This window comes from Rhea pennata, chromosome 5 (genome assembly GCF_028389875.1).
Source record: "Rhea pennata isolate bPtePen1 chromosome 5, bPtePen1.pri, whole genome shotgun sequence".
Lineage (NCBI taxonomy): Eukaryota > Metazoa > Chordata > Aves > Rheiformes > Rheidae > Rhea > Rhea pennata.
The window spans coordinates 46,531,381-46,555,190 of record NC_084667.1 but is presented as its reverse complement, the minus strand read 5'-3'; the positions used below and the strand labels follow the sequence as shown (position 1 = coordinate 46,555,190).

Sequence of the window (23,810 nt, the reverse complement as noted above, 5' to 3'; positions counted from 1 at the left end):
AATGGAAAGGTACCCCTGGATAAGGAAGGGCACACAGGACCTACCTCACTGGCTGAAACTGGCGACTGGTCAATGCCCCTGTTGATAGACTCCCAGGACCTGGCAGTGAGCATGCAGGCAAAGAGAGGGTACAAATCCCCTGCCCCGAGCTGCTGGCTGTACTTCTGTACCCTCTTCATATCAGCTTTAATGAGGGCCTGCCAAAGACGACAGTAGTCCATGCGGAATGACTCACTCAGCACCTGGGGAGAGAGACATGGCCAATGAAAGTCCATGGAGGACAAGGGACCAGGGGAGAAAGCCCTGCACCCCAAAGCTGCTCCATGTACCTCATTTTGCAGTCAGGAAATTCCCTGGGAGGGTAATGGTAGTAATAGGAAAAAATCATTCATATGGGCTTCATGAGTCAAAGCTGCACCTGGGCTTCCAGCCTGATATCCACTGGCAGCCCCACAGGCCCTAGAAGCCCCCCATAATCACATACCTGGTAGAGGCCATGGTCCAGGAGGATAATATGGGCCTTGCCAGAGGCTGGGCACTTCTTCACCAGCACATTGCCTGGGTGTGGGTCACAGTGCACAAAGCCATTCACAAAGATCATTTCACTGTAGAGCTTCCCCAGATTGCGAGAGATCTGTGAGGAGGAAGGCGGCAGTGTGTGAGAGGCTCCTATAGCAGGGCACCTGCCAGGAGGGGAGGCAGCCCCCACATGTTGATACTGAGGGAAGCAAGGGGCCAGCACATGCTGATAGTCCCAGGCAAAGTTCTTGCATCCCCTCATGCTGACAAATGCGTGGTCTAGTTACTGGCATCTACCACAGCATCCTTCAGGGAATTCTGCAAGGGGTCTGCACAGGGGGTATGAAAATGTTTATTGGGTCAGGGAGTATTTAAGAACACTTGCCTGGCATATGAAGGAGAAAATCCCCGTGGGGAAGAATAGATGTGTCTGGTAATGAGGAAAAAAACTAGGGGAAAGGTGGTAGTGTTTCTAGAGCAGGTAAGGATATTCTCTGGCAGGTAGGGGCAGGTAGGAACAGACAGACATTCATGGAGTAGGTCCGGGAAGAGCTGCTGTGGAGGGTGAGATGCCACTCAGGGACAGACTCAGGTGTTTCCATCTGCAGATGACTGCAGAGCCCAGCAGAGAAGGGGTGGCGGGAGACACAGTCTGTCCACCTGCTTACCAGAATGAACATGGGTTCCCTCCCCTTCCTCCATTCTCCTGTCCCTGACATTCCCCCCTTCTTTGCTCAATCCCTTGCTAATCCCTTGAACTATGAGGTATGTGAAGATGAAGTGGCACTGAAAGGCCATTTATATCATCCTGCCATTGCTGTGTTCCTCCATGCTACCACCTCCTTATCATATGGAGATTTTATTAAAGTTAAAAACCTCCTATCAGCAAGCAAGCATCCACAGGACCACGATTTCTGAGAGCATGCACTAACACTGCAGTCTGACACTCCATTCCTATCTCTCCTCGCCTTCAGAGAGCAACATGGTGATCCACAGCAGAGTGCTGAACAAGCAATTAAAAGTCCACAGTGATAAATTATCCTAGTCATGTCATTAGTCACACAGTGTAAGCAGCAAACAGGCAACCCTCCCCATAAGCAGAGGTGGTGAACCAGGTAATGGGGATACTAAAGACAGCATGTCCTGCAGAAGAACAGACAAATGGGGATGAGCGTGCTTTACCCACCTCTGAAACGCAGTCACTTCTGAGAGAAGCAAGACAGTTGTTTAAGAAGCCACAGAACACTACTGGACATGTTATGTTATGTTAGGACAGGGCATGAAGAGTCCCATATTCAGCTGAACCTCCAAGAGGACATGAGAACAGTTGAAAATAGGCCAGAAAACACCCATTCTTGTGAAAGTGTCCGAAGTTGCTACAAATGAGAAGGAGGAATTGGAATCCTTCCTGCTGCACAGCAACAGGGACAGCTGTAAGACCACTTGGGTCAGCCATTCGTCCCTCAAGGTAGGACCTTAAGCCACTACTAAATCATAGGGAATGCTGCTCCCATGTTGAATCACCCACACGGGCAGTGTAGCACAGCCCTGTGGTCTCCTGTAATGCAGTTCCCTTAATGCCACACAGGCATTATAAGTACTGACTGAGGGGAAATGCGTTCCCTCCTGAATAACCAACAGAGATCACTGGAGCAATGACTGAAGCAGGTCTCCTAGATCAACCTAGTTTAGCTGTGAAATTGAAGAGGACCAAAGTACCAGGAATGGTGAGGTCCTAGAAGAGCTAAGTAGCACTCACTGACAATCCAAGGGTGTACCAGATAGTCCATTTTGAGTCAGTCCCTCATTTACACAGCCAACCAGGGAAGGGACCTGAAAACCAGGAGAAATGGACTTCGATGTCATGATAGACCATAGCATCAACTGCAGAACCTGTGCTCACAATGAGCAAACTGCATTTTGCCCTGAACCTCCAGCTGTCTTGTCCTCCAGGAATCTGGAAGAACAAAGAATTACTGAGCATGAGGACTTGGGCAGAATCTGGGACACATCAGCAGAGCTTAGGGCAGGGAGATATCCAGCCTGAAATATACTGGCTGTATAGAAATATACTGTATAGCTGTATAGAAATATACTGTATGGCTGTATAGAAATATACTGCCACCTCAGACCCCAGTCTCAATTAATAGGGGGCTATGGGCCAGAGTGGAGCTGATAAACACAGTGAAAAAGGAGAGAGAGAGTTTTTCAGTGAGAAAGGGAGGAGTTCTAGTTCCAGGATTTTTGTCTGTGGCGGATGGTCCACCTTCTACTCCAAGTGCTGTGAGGAGCTACAATAAGGATACTCTGGGGAACTGTGTAGGTTGGGGGTGGCTCACAACACAACAATGTCCCATCCCACCAGTAGCACGATACCCACAGAGCACTCCATCTGCCTGCTGGGAGTGTGAACACATAAGGGCCAGGCAGAAAGCACTTGCAGAGATGTAAACGTATTCATCAGTAAGATGAATCAGCAAGAAGACAACTGGGGAAAATGTGGGTCCGCTACTGAATGGGGCGGGGGTCCCGCTGACGAAGGATACAGAGAAGGCAGAGTTACTGAATGCCTTCTCTGCTTCAGTCTTCACTGCTAAGGGCAGCCCTCAACAATCCCAGAGCCTGGAGACAAGAAAAAAGTCTAGAGAAAGGAAGACTTTCCTTTGGTTGAGGAGGATAAGATTAGAGATCTTCTGGGGAAGCCTGACATCCACAAAACCACAGGCCCTGATGGGATGCACCCACGAGTGCTGAGGGCAGCCGTTGTTGCCAAGTTGCTTTCCATTATTTTTGAAACGCCATGGAGAACTGGAGAGGTGCCTGAGGAATGGAAGAAAGCTACTGTCACTCCAGTCTTTCAAAGGGGTAAGAAAGAGGACCCAGGCAATGACAGGCTGGTCAGCCTCACTTCCATCCCTGGAAAGGTGATGGAACAGCTCATCCTGGATGTCATCTCCAAGCATTTGGAAGAAAAGAAGGTGAGCAGAAGTAGCCATCATGGATTCAGCAAGGGGAAATCATGCCTAACCAATCTGATAGCCTTCTGTTACAGAATGACTGACTGAGTAGATGAGGGAAGAGCAGTGGACATTGTGTACCTTGACTTCAGCAAGGCTTTTGACACTGTTTCCCATAACATCCTCCTAGGCAAGCTCAGGAAGTGGGGGTTGGACAAGTGGAGAGTGAGGTGGATTGAGAACTGGCTGGAAAACAGAGCTCAGAGGGTGTCATCAGTGACGCAGAGTCTTGTTGGAGGCCCATGACTAGTGGAGTTCCCCAGGGCTCAGTACTGGATCCCATCCTGTTCAACCAGGTTATTCTAGGTTATTGATGAATAATATCAATGACCTGGATGAAGGGACAGAGTGCCTCCTCAGCAAGTTTGCTGATGATGGCAAGCTGGGAGGAGTGGCTGATACCCCAGAGGGCTGTGCTGCCAGAGAGACCTGGACACGCTAGAGAGCTGGGTGGAGAGGAACCTCTTGAAGTTCAATAAGGACAAGTGCACAGTCCTGCACCCAGGGAAAAATAACCCTAGGCTCCAGTACATGCTGGGGGCAGACCCGCTGGAAAGCAGCTCTGCAGAGAAGGACCTGGGAGTGCTGGTGGACAGCAAGTTGACTATGAGCCAGCAATGTGCCCTTGTGGCCAGGAAGGCCAATGGTATCCTGGGGTGCATTAGGAAGAGTGCTGCCAGCAGGTCCAGGGAGGTGATCCTGGCCCTCTACTCAGCCCTGGGGAGGCCTCATCTCGAGTACTGCACACAGTTCTGAGCTCCCCAGAACAAGAGAAACATGCAGACATGGAGCTACTGGAGAGAGTCCAGTGCAGGGCTACAAAGATGATCAGAGGGCTGGAGCATCTGCCCTATGAGGAATGACTGTGAGAGGCAGGCCAATTTAGCCTGCAGAAGACTGAGGGGGGAATCTCATCTATGTGTATAAGCACCTAAAGGGAGGGTGTCAAGGGGATGGGGCTAAACTCTTTTCAATAGTCCCATACAACAGGACAAGAGGCAATGGGCACAAACTGAACCACACGAAGTTCCGCCTGAATGTTAGGAGGAATTTCTTCACTGTGAGAGTGACAGAGCACTGGAACAGCATGCCCAGAGAGGTTGTGGAGTCTCCTTCTCTGGAGATATTCAAAACCCACCTCGATGCAACCCTGTCTAACATGCTCTAGGTGACCCTGCTTGAGCAGGGGGGTTGAAATAGATAATCTCCAGAGCTACCCTCCAACATTACCGATTGTGTGATTCTGTGAGTATTCGTAACGAGGTGGTGATACCTGTGATGGGGAGGTGCTATCTATGCCCAGCATACAGAGAGACATCCTCCTTTGTGCCCAGGCCAACTGCAGGTTATATGGTCATCCCTGCACATCTCCTGGTTCTCGAGGTAAGGCTCTCCCTGCCGAGAGCACATATGATGAGATTCAGAGAGCATGAAAAACCTATGCACATACCTGTGCTCTGAGTGCAAGTGGGATGCTGGGTGAGAGCTCCTGTTGTGCTTGCACTGGGGAAGAGTTTAGTTTAAACATGTTGGCTCATACCAGTTAAACCCAAATCCAGACAACAATTAGCAGTTTTACAAACTTGCTGGTCATGGCTAAATCCAGGAAAGTTTATTGATACTGGAGCACTAAGATATGGACTGCTTTAAAGACAGCAGGCTATCCTCTTGTGCTGTGGTAATGGCACACACCAGGAAAGTCAAACAGTGGAGTAGGTCTCTCAGAGAGGTTGAGCAGTCTACACCCTTGGATGTTTTCAAGATCTGAAAGGATAAAGCCCTGAGTGACTTGGTCTGACCTCACAGTTGATCCTGCTTTGAGCAAGAGGTTGGACTGGAGACATCTTGAGGTCCCTTCCAAACTCAATCATCCTACAACCCTATAAAAGTGCCTCTCATTGAGTTATCTACACCACCTCTATAATAGTACCTGATGGTATGGCTCTAAGCCCTCAGGTCTCCAGATGCGGGGAGGGTGTCCCCTACTGAGTCACCACCAGCAGGCAGATTACTGAACAGATCTGTGATCGTAGCCTTTTGCAGCCCACATTGCCATGAAAGCAGGCAGTGGTCACAGCCCTGTTCAGACCCATGGGCTGAACATACCTGTCCCTTCTCCCTTCCCTAACATACCCACATTTACCTTCTTCCCCAGTGTGCAGCCTTGGGATATCCCTAGTGATGCAGCTTTCCCGGAGGGTTGACAGGGGCAGTGATCTGAAAGGGCTGAACCTTTTTCTGGAGTGGAGGCCCACAAAGAGCATGACAGTTGCTGATGGGAAAGGAGGCCTGCCAAATATAGTAACCTACTTCCTGGCCTGCACATATAAATAAAACATAAAAAAATGTTTTGAGGAATATCTGCAGTAGTTATTTCACTAAAACTAGACATTATGGCTTCCTCAAGAAACAGAAAAGTATTTTGTATAATTTAGTTAGCATATATAAGGTATGTTAGGGAGATTTATGAAATAAGCACATAAGCATTCTTTACTTTTGAATAAAAATAAATTTACTTAGTGTAAGAGATGGAGCTGTGCTGCACACTAGGCATTTATGCGTATTTTTATCTGTTCACATACCTCTAAAACAAGAGAAAAAATTAATGTTGATGACTATTGTTGACTTTAAACAAAAAGGAAGGTTATATCTCTGAGGCTTAGATGTAATAGTGAATATAAAACTATTACTATAATTCAGACATAAAAGCAATTCATGTTTCTAGAGGAAAAGTTTAGGAAAGGACATGATACCGCTACATATATTAATTACAGTATAGCCCCATAATTTTTCAAAGATATATATTCTGTATATAGGGCCTCTGGTACTGAGATTTCATATTTGTCTGTTGTTGTGAATTTTGAAACAATGTAACTTCATTTGCATTACCTAATGCACACTTGCTGAAGGACTAAAATGCAGACATTACAACATCAGTTTAAAACTTAGTACCAAAATATTTTCACTAATCATTCTGAAAGAAAAGAATTAACATAAAAACTTCATTCTGTTTTTCTCAAAGTTTCCTAGTTTTCTATTTCTATATCCTCAAAAGGCCCCCAGCAAAATGGAATGGTGCAGGGGGAAGATAAAGGAAAGTTAAAAATAAAAGGAAAACATTTTCCTTCCTAAAGTTTTCACGTTTTTCCTAGGCCCTCACATCACCATTACACTCAGCAGTGAGCAAGAACATGTACCGCAGCTGACAAAACTTGCTTGCTGGATGAGATCTACAGCTATTCTAAACACCTGTAGCATCCACAAGCTCTGGAGCAGGTAATATGCTTGGCACAGTTCTGTGCTTGCATATTGTCAACAAGATTATTCTTAGTAATCACAATGCACATATCACTGTGTGTTTGTGCATGCATGCATAACTATAGGTCTGCTGTTCCATACACGTATGTTTTTGCGAATACGTCTCTACAAGAGCTTAGTGATAAATGAAATGGTTCCTGATAATTCAGCTGGAGTGAGCTTCCCTTACTTCTGCAGGGCTCATTTTCTACTGATACCCTCAAAGGAGTTTCATGACATATTCACAGAAAGGGGGCTGCAAGAGATCAGGTAGTCTTGGTGCTTGGAGTGTTTGCAGGCTCCCCTAGTCATAAAAGACTAATAGCAGCACACGATTTACTAAATGAATCACCAGCCAACAACAGAGTGAGGGTTTTTTTGAATATTCAGGACACTAAGATTCTTTAAAAACTTGTGAAAAATCAACTGGAGGAACCTGCCATCTACACCACTACATTTCCCATAGATGCTGACCCCTCTTATTTTTTCCAGCAGTGTCCCATCACTACTGACATTGATTCCACCCTTATTGACAAGGCCACCAGAAAAATAATCTGTAATATAGGGAATTCACTTTGGAAGAATGTAGTTAGGTGATCTGAGAAAACACATGAAAATCTGCTACTCAGTGGAAGAGAGGAATTCAGCATGCATTTAGGCTGTATAAGACCTTCGGGTAAAGGTGCATAGCAAATTAGACAAAAAGTTGCAACAATCTACAGAAGCAAGACCAAAGTAGAGAGTCTAGTGTATGGCTACAAAAATGATCAGAGGACTGAAGCATCTCCCCTGTGAGGACAGGCTGTGAGAGCTGGGCCTGTTTATCCTGGAAAAGACAGAGGGCATCTTATCAATAGCTATAAATACCTTAAGGTGGGTTGTTAAGGGGATGGGGCTGGACTCTTTTCAGTGGTGCCCAGCCACAGCGCAAGAGGCAACGGGCACAAACTGAACCACAGGAAGTTCCACCTTAATATGAGTAGGAACTTCTTCACTGTGAGAGTGACAGAGCACTGGAACAGGTTGCCCAGAGAGGTTGTAGAGTCTTCTTCTCTGGAGAAATTCAAAATCCGCCTGGATGCAATCTTGTCTAACGTGCTCTAGGTGACCCTGCTTGAGCAGGGGGAGGGGAGTGTTAGACTAGATGATTTCCAGAGGTCCCTTCCAAACCTCAACCATTCTGTGATTCTGTGATATCTGTCACCTAATTCAGAGAATCACAAGCTATACTACAACTGCCAGCAGTGACATATTTCTTCTTGTATAAGCACATAGTCAGAAATTGTATATCCTCACATGATCCACTGTGAGCCACTTTTGGTAAACCCGTACTACATTCCTGTGCATACAACCTCATAGCACCAAACCTGTGGGCCTCTGCCAGCCCCTCTATTCAATCCACCTCTTAATAAATCAGCAAACCCAACTGACAAGACAATCCAACAGCAGAACACTGTAAAGCTTTTCAGAAATGAATATCCTTACAAATAGCATGCTGATATGCATAGTTAATCAGAAATCTCTCAGAAAGAAATGAGTGTACGAGCCTATGAATAGTCTTCCAATAATAAGATGGCATATCTACCATGTTCATGGGTACCTGCAATGTGAAAAACTGTCTTGTATTATCCAGGTGAAGTCACTGATACCTTCCTGGCCCTGTGAACAAGCTGCAGTAGTCCTGGCTACATGCCTCCAACTGACATGGCCATGAAAGAGATTCTGTGACACGGTCATGTAGGGCTGATCCAACCACCTGCTCCTGGCAAGTCCCAGATGAAACTTTCTGATAGGATAGCATCCTTTCCTGCCCCATCTCCATTGTGACTGTCTCTTTAGATCAGAAGCAGATACTAGTCACTGGCCTTAATTTGGCTGTAATATTTGCCAATTATTTTAAGAGACGGTGACACTAACTTCTATTGATCTCATTAAAAGTAAAGGTCGTTGTGCAGCCCATTTCTCAGGGCTCAATATTACCTCCTCAGGCCAAAAGAACAGTATTGATTCTGGAACCTAAAATCGAAGGTTAATTGGATTGAAGAGAGTTTTTGCTCTCTTTTGTTGTTGTTATTGTGGCGATTGTTTAACGGTTTGCTTAATCCTGCTAGTGCAATCCTACCCGGTTAAACCGGTGTCAAATCAGCAAACGGTGTTGAAAGAGCAAAGTCACAATTTGGAGCCTGCTCTGTGCTATGAAATGCCCTTCTCCAAAGCAGATTAGGATGGTCACACACAAGAGATCCAATTTCATATTTTGGCCTCTATGATCCAGTTGTGAGGATCAAAATGCAGTGCTCTATAAAGCAGCACTATCACTGTGTATTGATCTAGCATCACACTAAGGTGATGTCTGGACACATAAGATGTCATTAAGATGCAAGAATAGTTCTTTGGACTTCCGCAGTATATTCCTAGCACACCCCACACCCCATCTACTGCTGAAGCCTGAGAAAATTATTTTCCTACTCAATGCCACATCTTCCACATCATTTAAGTGGCTAGAAATATTCTGACTCATCTGCCCAGGGAAATGAGAGAGTAAACTGAGAAGTTTCTACAAATTCTCAAAAGGAAGTAGCTACAGAAGACCAGTTATTATTTATTTTTAGTCTTTTTCTAACTCTGTCAGTGCTGAAATGAACATGGGGATCATTTTCCCTTGGCTTTAAATGCAGTCATATTTCCTTGGATTTAATGTAAAGCATAATGCTGAGACTTTTGAGCAATTGATTGACACTGATGCCTAAGACTGACTAACTTTCAAGAAGAAAAGAGTTCACGTCTAATTTAACTCTTTATTTGGTGTCTTTGCATAGATTAGGAGCTGGAATTGCTAGATATCACCATCCTTGCTTACCAGTGCCTTACAAATTTTCATTAAGCTATAGGTGAGTCTGTAAAGAAATTGTTTTCTTGACTAAATTTGAGAGATGCAAAGAGCGTTTCATTCTATTTTCTCTAGGAACAGCATTCTTGTCCGTACTCCATTTCAGCTAACACTTCAGTTTTATAAGCACAAATGCTTCAGATATGAGAGGTTTCACACCTGCAACGACAGAGAAGGGATCTCACTCTGGCAAATCCCACTTAAGTTTTAGTAGCTCTTAGGCCTTGTGCTGACTCTTAGAATCCCACACTGAAAACATCTCAAGTTACAAAGTGGTAACCATCAGGTGGCTGGATTCTTTATCAAGCTAAGAGAAAGGCAAAGATATATTGCTCTGCTCTGGGTCTCATTTAATAACAAAAGGAAGCAAAAACCTTAGATTAGGACAAGGTGATGGTTGGCCTTAGTAAAACATAGTAGCTCATATTGGGCACCTTAGCAGATTGCTTTCACTTCTCGGTTGGAAAAAAAATACTTTCCTGACTTCTGAACTATTCCCAGCCCATGACCCAGGCTCTTAGTGAGCTGAAGCCCACAGCACCATTTCCATTTCCTGACTCAAACCCAGGCCATGATGATCAAAGTGGGGACGTCCACTTGGCTGTCTAAGGTGGGCTGGTTAGTTGGAGGCACATGCCATGAGCACACTAGTAAGCCCCACAGCTCCCACTGCCTGCTGATCCAGCAACCTCCATTGGGATGGGCAGACCACCTACCAGGAGGGACAGCAAGGACTCATGCAGCATATCAGAGATAATGTTAGGATTTGTATATGGACAAGATCTCTCTATCAGTTAAATTCAAATGGGTGCAGCAGGGGCATCTGTGCCATTTGGGATCTTCTTTGGAAGTCCACGTGTTAAGTAGTCTTGCCCTTCTTTCCTCTCTCTTGTACCCAGTGTGCTATAAACATCTTGAGAGCCCCTCAGTCTTTATTTCTCCTCCTTTCACTGCTCCCCTCTCCTCCAAATATAACTTCCCCCAAAAGGCTACAAATACCCCTGTGTCTTGAAACAGGAACAGCCCAGTATCCAGGTGGCCCTTTTCTTAACTCTTCCATGGTCTTGTTTTCCCTCAAAGTTCACCACCAGCTCATTTCTTTATAGCTCTGCTCTCCAGGCTTCCCTCTCATTGTCAATATCCCAGCTGCATTCTCATCCTCAGCTACACTTGCATATGAATAAGTAACTGTTCCACAGGCAGATATTTCAGTGTTTGCATTTGTCTTTGGAAATCAAAGCCTTCTCTGATTAAATGCCATTACAGTCCAGTACTAAGACAGATCCAGGGAGATTAATGTGCTTCTGGGCAGCTTTAATGATAATCCTGCAACAGATGGTATTAAGTAAATGTCAGTAACCTGGTTTTAAGGGAGCTTTCACCTCAGGGATCCTTTCCATTTAGAGGAGAGAAGCTCACTTTGATTTTCAAGGCTGCGTTGTCACACAAGAGAAATCCTGCTTAGCGAAGGCTTCTCTTCCTCTGCCCAGTAAACCAAAATGGAGTAAGACAATAGAGGGGTTGATAAATAGATACACTGAGGTGATTTACAGGGAGTTAAGGCAACTCTTGAAAGCCAGAACTGCTGTATATTATAAATCAAGTCATAGTTTTGAAACCTGGGTTGCCACCCCCTCCTCACGCTCCTTTTGCTAGGCCAGTGGTGGTGATGCTGCTGCTGCTGCATCTCTTCATTGCCTAGTGCCTCAATGCCTTCGAGGTCAGCGCTGTTGCCCAGGCTGGTGGTGGTGGTTGGGAGGTGCCTTGTGCCACAGTGCCTGACAGGCCAATGTTATCCTGGGGATTGTGAGATCCCTTGTGCCTCAGCAGCCCGCAGGCCATTGCCAGAGCTCTGGCTGCTCTTTGTGGCTCTGAGGTGACTTGGGCCTCAATTGCTTACAGGCCAGTGGCAGGCCCTGGGTGCTGCTAATGCTTGGGAGCTCCCCTGTGCCACAGTGCCTTCCCAGTGTTTATCATGCGCTGTTGTCAGTTGTTGCCAGGTGACTTGTGCAGCAGTGCCTGACAGGGCCATGCTAGGCCCCTGGCAGCTCTTTGTGCCTGTGAGGTGACTTTGGCCTGAAGCCCTCCTTGCCAGTGCTATGGCCATTGCTGTCGTGGCTGGTTCTTTGCTCACTTGTGCCACAGAGTCTGAGAGGCCAGAGCTATCGCCAGGCTTGTGAGGTCCCTTGTGCCTCCGTGCCTTAGTGGGTAGTGCCAGGCACGTGGCTGCTGTTAGTGGTTGTAAGGTGACTTGTGAAGCACTGCCTGCTTGGTCAGTGCTGGGCCCTTGACTGCAGTTTGTGCTTGTGAGGTGACTTCTGCCTGTGCTCTGATTGCCAGTGCTCTGGCGTTTGCTGGGAGGCTGCTAGTGCCACAGTGTCTGCTAGGCCAGTGCTCTATGCAGACCTGTGAGGTCACTTGTTGCTCTGTACTTTACAGGCCAGTGCCAGGCCCCTGGATGCTGTTGGTAGTTGTGAGGTGACTTGTGCAGCAGTGCCTGATACACCCAAACTCTAGGCAGGATTGTGAGGTCCATTCTGCCTGAGGCCCTCACAGGCCAGTGCCAGGCCCCTGGGTGCTCTTGGTGGTGATGAAGTGACTTGCGCCTCAGTGCCTAAGAGGGCAATGCTGGGCCCCCGGCTGCTGTCTGTGGTGTTGAGGTGACTTCTGCCTGAGGCCTTCCTTGCCAGTGCTGTGGCCATTGCTAGTGGTGGTGGTGGTTTTGAGGACCTTGGTCATAACTTGTCCCCATCTGCTGCACCTCACCACAGGAGTAGTCTAGGATGCACGCTGCTCCTAGCTTATCTTGCTGTGGTGATAACTGACCTGCTTCTGTAAGGCTCAGTACCTGCTGCTTTGCAATGCTATTTTACTAGCAATCAGTAAAGGTTAATCATTAATTCCAGGAGGTGAAGGGGTAAGGGAGAGAAAAGCAAGAAAGGACAGCTCAGTTCAGGCACTGAGACAATTTGTAGAAATGTCTAATCCTACCACTGAGGTGCAGTAATATCCTGCACCTGCCAGGGTGCCAGAAACCTGCAAGGTTTATATTTGGGAGCAGTAAAGCTTTGTTGACAACTTCTTTGTAAATCACATCTTAGCCATCATTTGGGGACTGGCTCAGAATCAGCACAACAAGTGATTTCACTGCTACATGGAATCTGTTGTGCCAAGACATAGCATAACAGCCTTCCCAAAGGGGCAGATGGAAAAAAATTGAGCTGAATTTTCATCCTAAGCCTCTCCTCCCATTAGCAAAAGCTTCTGCAAGCTAGAAAAAACGCAATTAGTTGCTTCTCTGCTTTATTTTGTCACATACTAGCACCAAAATGCCCCATTAAAAGGTTGCAGTCATTGAGTTTTCCACCCTGACCAGCTGGAGAGAACACTAGAGGACTGTAAAGACTGTATTTCCCTGGGTTTTTCTACACAACTTTATTGTTTCTAGTAGTTTGACAGCATTCAGAGAAGCAACGAAAAAAATCAGGGAGCTGCACTGTGCTGGCTATCTAGACATCCAAATGGAAATAGACTCCAAGAACTGGAGGTTTTTTTGAGCTGGACGACCAGCTCAAAACCTGAATGTAAACATTACTCATAAGTCTTCCTGCTAATCCAGGAAATCAGGCCCTTCTCACTGACTTTTTCAAGATGTGAGGAATGTTCAGTTTTGTATCTCAATGCTGTGTGTTGGCTTTAACTTCTGCCTTTATACCAGGAGAAAGTGACTTACATAAGACATACTCATTGAAAGAGAGAAAAAGAAAGACTTTATGGCTTTTGACTAGTTCTTTTGATCAGGTGAGCAGAGCTGGCTAGGTATTCTGCTGTGGACCAGGTGTTTTGGAGGCTCTCTTGATAGGAAAGTCCACGAGTGTACTGCAGAGCTCTGAGCATCCGATGGTGCTCTTTGCAGACCAGATGCAGTGTTGAGGCTGTTAGCCTGGCAAATACAAGGAAAGATCTTCAGCACAAAACAGACATAGAAAGGGATATATGTCTACCTCTGGACTACTGACAATGACCTTCCGGATGCTCTGGTGGGGAGTAGGGGAAAAATTAGTGACCCAAATGTTCCAAATTTTTCCTGATGGAGAAGTGAAGAAATAGTGATTGCACTACTTGCAGGTGAGGTAGTGTTCTTTTAAGAAATTCTTTGAAAGAAAACAGACTAGACATGTTGCAGGAAAGCAGAGTATCATTCTCTACTGCCCATTGATCTTGGTTTGTTTTTCACAACAGGAATGGAAAGGCAGCCTCAAGAAGGCAACAAGAAAGACTTCTCTAAGTACATAAGCAGCAAAAGTAAGGTTAAGGAAAACACCAGTCCATGGGGCACGGGCCCTGCTGACAAAGGACACAGAAAAGGCAGAGGTACTTACTGTCTTTTTCATCTCAGTCTTTAATTGTAAGACTGGCCCTCAAGAATCCCAAGCCCCTGAGACCAAAGGGGGAGTTTGGAGCAATTAAGACTTACCCTTGCTGGAAGAGGATCAAGTTAGGGAATAACTTAATAAGGATAAGTTAGGAAACAAACTGGACATAAACAAGTCCACAGGATGTGATGAGATGCAATTTTAAGCACTGAGGGAGCTGGCTGACATCATTGTGAAGCACTCTCAATTATCTTTGAAAGATCGTGGCAACTGGGAGAGGCTCCTGAGGACCAGAAGAGAGCAAATGTCACTCCTATCTTCAAGAAGGACAAGAAGGATGATCTAGGAATCTACAGACCAGTCAGCCTCACCTTGGTCCCTGGGAATGAGATAGAGCAACCAATCCTAGATTCTATTTCCAGACATATCAAGAATGGGAAGGTGATTAGGAGCAGTCAGCACAGATTTACAAAAAGAAAATCAGGCTTACCAACCTGGTAGCTCCCCATGATTAGGCGACTAGCTTGGTGAATGATGGAAGACTAGTGTATGCTGTTTACCTTGACTTTAGTATATCTCCCATAACATCCTTATAGATAAGCTGATGAAGTGCAGGCTAGATAAGTGGACAGTGAGGTAGATTGAAAAATGGCTGAACTCCTGGGCTCAGAGGGGTGTGATCCATGGCATGACATCCAGCTGGAGGCCAGACACTAGTGGTGTCCCCCAGGGATCAATAACTGGGACCAATACTGTTTAACTTTTTCATAATGACCTGAATGATGGAGATGAATGCACCTTCAGCAAGTTTGCAGATGATAAAAATCTAGGAGGAGTGACTGACACACCAGATGGCTGTGCTGTTGTTCAGAGCGATCTAAGCAGGCTGGAGAAATGGGCAGACAGTTCAAGAGGTTCAACAAAGGGAAATGCAAAGTCTTGCACCTAGGGAGGAATAACCCCATGCGCCAGCACAAGCTGGGGGCTAACTGGCAAGAGAGCAGCTTTGCAGAGAAGGAGTTTGGGGTCCTGAGGTACAACAAACTGAACATAACACAAGAAGAAGCCCTTGTGGCAAAAAAGGCCAGTGGTATACTGACCTGCATTAGGAACAGCACTGCCAGCAGGTTGAGGGAGGTGATCCTCAGCACTGGTGAGGTCACAGCTGGAGTGCTGTGTCCAATTTGAGGCTGTCCAGTACAAGACAAACACAGATTTACTGAAGTGAGTCCAGTGAAACGCCACAAAAAATGGTTTAGGAACCGGTGCATCTGTCAAACAAGCAAAGCTGGGACTGCTTAGGCTAGAGAAGCAAAGTGCAGGGGAGACCTTATCAATATTTATAAATTTTATACTGATGGGAAAGTATAAAGAAGACAGATCCAGACTTCTCAGTGGTTTTCAGTGACAAGTCAAGAGGCAATGGGCACAAATCGAAATACATGAAATTCCACCTGAACATGAAAAAATACCCTCTTCTTTACAATGAGAGTAGTTGAACATGAATCAGGTTGCCCAGAGAGTTTGTGAAGTCTCCATCCTTGGAGATATTCAAAACCTGACTGGACATGGTCCTGAGCAGCCTGCTTTAGCTGACCCTGCTTGAGCAGGGGGATTGGACCAGATGATCTTCAGAGGTCCCTTCCAACCCCAACTATCTTGTGATTCTGTAAAAATCTACTTTGTTTTAATCCTAGAGGTCCCTTTCCTATACTTCAGTGGAGAAATACAAGAAAAGATGCCTACATAAAAAGTGCAAAAGCAAAGAGGTGATCTATGCAGAGAAAGAGCAGATTGTTCAGTTCTCCACCTGTAATTTGGCTGAGCAGTTTAGTCACAGAAGGAGCTTCATGCTGTCTAAGGGAGGCAGCTGAGAAGATAGACAATGTTCTCTCCTGGTGTAGCATACCAAACTCACATTTTCTCTTCCCAAGAGGTCTTTGTCATGCCTTTAACTGATGCTACATGAACTTTGTCATGGATAGAAAGGGCACTCCCTTTCTATTCATGACAGAAGGGAGAGCAGGGAGAGAGGACACGTCCAGACTTCAGAGTAAAGCAGATGTATGGATTAAGTACAATTGATTTTATGTCACAGCTCTTTGATAGCCAGTCAACCAAGTGTAGCTTTGAGGCTCATCAATATAGCACAGGGGGAAAGGTAAGCAGCACTGACTCAGTCAGCAATCACTGACCAGGAGGGGTGGCTTGACACATTTTTTAATGGCTCAAAACCCTTTCCTCAGGCCTCTTCTCACCCCTCCTGGAAGGTAATACCTTCCTTTCCTTAAGAACCTCCCAGCCTCAGAGAATCTAAAGTGCTCCCTCAACTTTGTGCCACACACAAATTATCTCACTCATCAGGGAAATGTAGCCTCTGCAGGGATGGAATCTGGCAGCTGTGCAATGAAGGACAGCAAAACTACATGGTAATATAGGACCAAAAGCAAAGAAGAAAGCTGTATCTAGTTGCCTTCAGAAGAAAGAGAGAGATTTTAGAAAGCAGGAGAGAACAACTCAGATTAGAATATATGCAACACACCATAGCTGAGATTCCAGCACTCTAGTAACTGTAATCATACAAGGCCTCTGATTTGTATCTCCTTTGTAAGGTGATAACTCTCGAAATACAAAAGCTAAGTCCCATGCGTTTCCCCAGTAGAAAATTAATGTCAAAGAAAGAGAGTGGAAGGAGATAGACAAAGAGAATCAGAAGCTAAAACTGTTCCTTTAAAACACCAGGAACTGCCATCTTGGAGTAAACCAAGTGCTTGGAGGGCACTGCCATCACTCACTGTCTGTCCCCTGGAAGATCTGTCCAGCTTTGCAGTTTTACAGGAGAGCCTTCCCAAAAAAGAGGTTATGTACTTAAACACAAGAACTGAGAGCTCTCATATTGACTGCTCTGTTCATATGTACTCCCCTTTCTGCCCCTTCCTGCCCTGTCAGTCTCAGCGTCCAAATGAGATTTGCACCATGCTACCATGTACAGCCAGTTCAGAGACAGCTGAAAACTACCTCATTGACATTGATGCCATTCCTCTTCATGTAGGCCCTATCGTTCACCTGTCCCCCTTCCATAAACTCCATGAGGAGTACGCGCCTTGTTGAGAGCTCCCAGTAGATCCTGGGGACCTGAAATAAGAAAACAAGGTTTAGGTCAAAAAACAGGTTGGGAAACAAAGGAGAGTACATCACACATGACCCAGGAAAAGAGTAAAACAGAGCATTCTGAAAGGGGTGGAAGTGAGGACTTGCTTTTTTCTTCAGGAAAACCTACCTATTGGTGCTGAAGCCTGTAGGCCTCTCCCCTAAAAGGGCAGCAATGTGTGCAAAGACAGCACAGTGACATAACTGCAGCAAGAACTCTGCTCATGCAATGCCTCAGGCCCCAAGACTGACCACTTCTCACTCCCACTGAGGTCTGAGAGATTTGTTAGGTGCTCTGCAGCTCCTGTAGCTGGGCTGTTTAACTAGTACCCATCTGAAGTTTCTGAATCATCCACTCAGCTCCTTAAGACATCTCCTGTTTGCTATGCGCAAGGCCTATTTACATAGCTCTAAAAATAATAAGACATCATCATAAATTGTATCTGAGCAGTGCTCCATAGAACACAAATACATTTCAGCTGACTAACCCTGTGCGCTTAGGCCATCTGTAATTGAACAGGGAGAAAAATCAAGTGTCACAAATAAGGGGCTTGTCACAGAAACCCTGAGAGACCCTTAAGTATCTTACTGCCAATGTGGCACAGTAACAAGTATAAAATGTCAACACACTTTTCGTTCAATCTGCAGTAAATCAAGCTAGGTGAGGTATAAGAGGCCCAGTGTCACAGAGGAAGGCAGTGATGCAGCATAAGAGAAGCCTTAACCAAGGCTGGCTACCCCTTTCTCAGCCTGTCTCCAGCCAAATTCTTTCTGTGCTAAATTTCCTGCCATCAAAGAAGTAATTTTGCTCAAGTTCTTTTTTGATGTTCCTTGCGTCATGGTGCTGACAGATCTCCCAAGCTCTCTCTCACATTTACCTTCACTCACAGGTGAAGCCACACACGTACACATCACCAAGGATCTAAGGGAGCTCCAGCAATTATCTGTTAGTGTGGCCTGGCACAGCATATACACATTTTGGATCCTGTGAAGAGAGAGCCTGCTGCACAGCCCACTCTCCTCATTCAATTTGGCCATGGACTCAGGACTCACACTTTGCAAGGGTCCAGGACTTTGGGGCAGGTCAGGAAGAGGTAAGGGATGTTGTCTATCTAGTGCAATCAAAGTCAGGGGAACCAAGCAGGCCACTGCAGGTTTCACAACACCACAACAAGCTGCATTTATTTTATACTCTGCTTGTAGCTACTGACAGGGCCTCAGCACCTCATAGCTTCACAAACCGTTTGCCACCTCTGCTGTTCCCGTCCTAGAGAAATCATTTTCCCAATGCATCTCACTTCTACCTCATCACACATGTGCCACTTTAGATCAAAGACTCCTGTGCTGATCAGTTCCTATAGCCCTCAGTCCTACTGCTCAACACTCCAACACACTTTGCTCGTTAACCTGTGGAGACTTTGATGCCAAAGATTTGCTATGTGCAAGGGGGATTCAGTTACCTGCAGCTTTCCCAACTAATCTGGATTTCCATTCTTTTCAAAGTTAGATGGGTGAGAAATCAAATCAGCTCCAGACCTCACAGTTCCCCAGCCTTCTTAGCTCCTGTGGACTGCCTCCCAGACTTGCTGATCCCTGCTGCTGTGGATTATTTCAGCTGACGCTCATTCCTGTCTCAAAATTTATAGGGGCAAGTCAGGGGGCTTATAAAGCACTGTACACACTCTTGGAGATGCTTCTCTCACCCACAGGTGAATTCTTTGGTGATTTTTTTAATTATTCACAGATGTTTGGCTGCAATGCAAGTGCATGGAAACAATTTATCTCTGGCTTTAAAAACTCAACTGGGTTCACAGCATAAAATCCACTTCTCAGCTTTCTTGTGTGATTAGGAAAATTAATGATACAAGAGCCCAGTTTTTCCATTGCCTTTGGGTGATGAACACATCTCTGAATTGGCAGGTCAGACAGGAGAACTCATTGTTTAGCCATCTCAAGCCATTTGTTATTGTTACACATATTGATATCATGATAGCTCCTTAGCCCAACAAGGAGGTGATTGGCTATCTCCATGGGGATTTACTTCACAGAATCCTAGTTACAGTTGCAATGGATACAGCTCTCCAAGGTTCATCACTTTTGATAAGCACCCACTCAAGAGAATCATTGACCTTTGGCTTTCTGTTGCCCTGCTGGCCTTTAGCCATCTGTGTATATGGAAAGGCCACTGGTGTCCTTTGGGGCTCAGAAAGGACTGCCCCAAACCTGGAGCTAGGTGACAAGAAATTATGCCCCTAATATGGAGGATCCAAGGAGAAAAGGGATGCATCAGCCTGCAAATTCTAACAAAAACTCACCTGATTTCAGACATCTATTACTTTCATCTTGGGACTTTTCCATAAACAGCAGGTGAAAATGTGATTTTAATGTGTGAAATCAGGAGGGTACATAGGAGGGTGCATTTTTTGCTGCCTTTATTTATATGCAAATGCAGTTATGTCAGTGACTTCCAACAGCACTGTGTGCGCTTGATCGTACTTCTGTATTTCCAAAATGCACACAGTGGAGGTTTGTGCCAGTTGCGAGTATGTCAGCATGCCTGTGTGAGTTTGAAGCTCTGCATACATACTGCAAAGAAGGCAATGTGTACATGTGTGGTTGTACTTGAGACATTTGGCAGTGAACTCTGGCAGTGTATGACAGGGGAGGTGGGCAAGTCTATCAACTGATAGATTACAACATGGATGCATCTGAGTTTGTGTATGAGCATAACATGAATTCATTAGCCATGGATGTATATGCAAGACATATACTTACTTCCAGAGAGAGAATGTGCTTTTTGTTTGCAAGAGGGAAGATTTTTAGAATTATCCTTCCTTCTGAAACAAACAGTGTGCCAAATCCTACTTCCTACTTCACATAATCATCTCCAGTCCAGCTTTTCTATTTTATGCCCATTTCTTGCCCTCATTTGAGATAAAGCCCAGGAAAAGGTACTACCACATAGCTCAGTAAAGAATGACAAGTTCACAGGATTCTGTACAAGGTCAGAAACAGCGTCTGGGGAAATGAATAGCAGGCTTAAGAAACTGCTGGCCCCAAGCCACTACTCCTTATCAAATACATGGTGCCTACAGCAGAGAGGAGACAAGGAGGGAGGCACATCTCAGAGCAGTTTCTGGTCCAAATCAGCAGAGCAGTCTAGGATGAATAGCACAAACAGCCTGAACCTCACTCTCCCTGTGTTTGGTTCTTTCAGGTAATGAATGAGGTGTACCAGAAGCATAAAGTGAGACTATTATTGCACATACACACACAGGAACATGTGTTCCCTCACCTTCAGGAAGTCAAAGTCCTTGAGCATATGGGCTACCTTCTCAGCATTTCTGCCCTCATTGAGGAAATCCAGCTCCAGAGGCAGGTTCTTCTTAGCTTCTTCCACCAGCCACATGAACTCAAAATCTGGAAAGATCTGTTTCACAACCAAGAGAAGAACCTGACATCAAGGAAACAGATGGTAAGTCACATCCTAGCTTCAAAGCCATGCAGCTATACACAGTGCCATGCTTGCAGCTATACAAGGTAGACACTGTTTAGGTAGGGCCATTCCATATAACTTGAAGCCAAAAAAAACCAAAAAAAAAACAACAAAAAGAACCAGCCCAACTTGCCAACTTGTATCCCAAGAGCTTGTATTGTATTCCTGCAGCATCATGATAAAACACATGTACTGTGCCTTAGTCTTCCAATGCAGTTTTTGGCTTGCCTGTCCACACAGACACATCCAGGAGGTAACTAGTAGAACAGACACCAACAAGCACTGTTGGCAGCCCAGCTGCCCAGTGCCTCAAAGTGATAGAAAAAGCCTTGAAGAAAAGAGGATGCTGAGGGGATGGCCCAAGAGCAATTCTCTTCTGTTTCTCTAACACCTGTAATTCAGTAAGTCACTGTTCAGTTTCACTCGAATAGCCTTCAAATAACATGGAAGAGGAAGATCTAAAACAAGGCTTGTCACCATTACATTACTACTACTACTTATGAGCAAGAATTTTGCTAGCAAAGAAAAATCCACTGAACAGTTCGGAGAAAACAGTAAGGTTCAGCTACAGATATAAGGCTTTGGACCCTTGAAAGACATTTCTGGTGGGGGCAGAGAGCCAGCTGCCCTTCAGTATGAGTCATAGGAAGGCCTCAGCTGCCCTGGGCAGTGTTTTCTAAATACAGAAGTGTGGCACTGTGATGCTTTCACCTGGCACTCTTTTCTCCTTAAAGGCATTAGGCATTCAGCCCAACAGAATCTTGAGAAGCCCAGCTGAAAAATTCAGAAAAATGTTTCTTTACAGCAGCATATAAAAAGGGGGTATGTGATGGGCAGTCCTTCCTAGAGAAAATGAAGATTATGTGATTGGATGACATAATCAAAGCTGCACAGCAGCCAAGCATGCCTTCTGCTCAAATGAAGCACCAGATTCTCAACCGGTGTCACAAATATGCACTGGCTGAAAATTTGGATCACATCTTACCAAAAATAATTTATTTTTTTTAACTACTTGAGTCATAAAACAAGAATAGAACACAAAAATCCAATCCACTTTGTGGTGTTTTTCTTACTTGTTCTGTACTTCCATTTGAAAATGAAAACAGTCTTATCTGTGTGTTCCTAGACAGCTGCTCTTTCTAAATTGCCACTTTTGATAGGAGGATTCCTGAGCAGCAGGGGGAGTATTTAAAACACACACAGAGAAAGCTGTTATCGATGATACGTATGACAAAAACTAAGTTCATGAGTCATTACTGCCCCTTGTTCAGCTACGTGAAAACATTTATTCTCCACTCCATCTCTACTTCTCTTAGCTAAATGTAATTTCCAAACAAAATGTTCCTTTAAAAGTTAATCACCAGGTTCTAGACACTATCGAATGATTTTTCTCCTGTTATATCTAGATACATAAATCCTTTCAAATTTATGTCACCCAAATGAAATGTAACCAGTGATTTTCACAAACACATATGTAAACTTCATAGGGCTGTAGGATTATTTCATTGGTGTGCGATGTGAGAAAATTTATACATTTTTTCTGCTTTCTTTAAATGTTCTTTTGAATCAGTTGGCCAACTTCAACATAAGTAGAGACATTCTTGATGACTATTTAGCCTGCTCATTTTCTTACATGTCTAAAACATCATCCTGAAATAAGTACTGATATAAGAATAGCAGGGAGGGATCTCTCTCTAGACTTACTGGGTGCTGTCCTAATTTTTAAAGAGTCAGTACTAATGCTACGAAACCTCAAGTAAAATGAGGAATTTTTCATCTAGTTTTCCCATTCAGATTCCTCCCCACTGATCTGTAAAGAAGACAACCTCAACTAACAATTAAATTTAACCTCTTACTTAGTCAGAATGTCTATCTGGTTCTTAAAGGACCTCAGCGGACATAATCTGGCTTTAAATGCACCACACAAGGATACAACGATGCATGTAAGCCAACACTTCACAAGAGACCCTTTAAAAACAAGAGAGCACGTGCCAGTTTCCACTATCTTGTCCTGAGCAAGACTGAAGGATGCCAAAAGCCTGCTGAGAACTGCTGTGCATGTGGCAACGTGTGTGACAACCCAAAAGCAAATTCATCAAACAGACCACCACAATTAGTCCTGGAAAGGACCTGAATCAAGTCTAAACCAACAGCTGCACCCAGAGCCAGTTCAAACAGTTACCTATTCACAAATCAAAACTGAAACAGAAATGTTACTGGGATAACTTTGCTGAACCCCAAAATGTATTTGACTACTGATTCAAAGTAACTGTTCAGCTAAAAACTGATGTGTTCTAGGTGGGAACCCTTGCTTGTACCTGAGCAGATCTACAGTGTAGTGTCATGTCATCATCTCCTCCAACACACCAGCACAAATCCCTGGATGCTGTTCTGCTTCACAGACTAGCCACAATTGCTCAGAGCAAGTAGTTGTAGTGGCCTAAAGCAGCTCTGTATATGTGCTTCTCTGAGAGCAGACTGGCCAGATTTTTGATATCTTTATCTCCTGTGATGGAGAGCTGTGTTTCATTGTATCAGCAGTACCCTCTAAATGCTTATCAGACCTCCTGAACTTGATCTTCCCTTCTTTAATCCCATGGACATTCTTGTCTGTCAACAGATGTGCATATTACTATACACTGGTGCTATACATAAGGATACAGGCTTACTAAGACGACTAAAAGATTACCATTTCCAGACCTAATACTTCTCCTCTCCTCCACCTCATCCCAAACTCTATTTCCTGTTCCCTGACCCTGCCAATGAAGGGTAGCGCTAGAGCTTTATCCAGCTTCTCCCTCTCTTGTGCTAGATTTCAGAAATTCAGGAGAAGCTACAGCATTGCACTGGGAACATGAGTGGTACCCATCATCGAGGACAGGAACAGGAGACAGGCACCAAAATTTTTTCCCAGCTGAATCACTCATTTGTTTGTCTGTCCCTGTCACGCGACCCTTTTCATATTTCAATGTTCTTTTTTTCAGCATGAATCATCTCAGCATTAAGCAGTTGATAAAGAACCAGAATGGAATCACAGTAATTTCAGCTGCTGCTGAATACATATG

At 44.9% G+C, this 23,810-nt stretch overlaps 1 protein-coding gene across 11 annotated transcripts in view; it reads right to left on the bottom strand.

Annotated features, from left to right (window-relative positions):
- Window positions 1–23,810, bottom strand: part of ADCK1 (aarF domain containing kinase 1) — an 86,181-nt gene that overhangs the window by 6,819 nt on the left and 55,552 nt on the right. For 10 of the 11 annotated variants that reach the window (XR_009958538.1, XM_062577023.1, XM_062577019.1 and 7 more), the window contains 4 exons: window positions 20,545–20,703; window positions 17,118–17,234; window positions 485–634; window positions 45–242 (listed from right to left, as the gene is read on the bottom strand). Coding sequence is in view for 10 of the 11 variants with exons in the window: in XM_062577023.1 (XP_062433007.1) it covers window positions 45–242; window positions 485–634; window positions 17,118–17,234; window positions 20,545–20,703 (624 nt within the window). In the remaining variant the exon portion in view is untranslated. The remainder of the gene's footprint in view (window positions 1–44; window positions 243–484; window positions 635–17,117; window positions 17,235–20,544; window positions 20,704–23,810) is intronic. The other variant, XM_062577025.1, reaches the window with a different exon arrangement.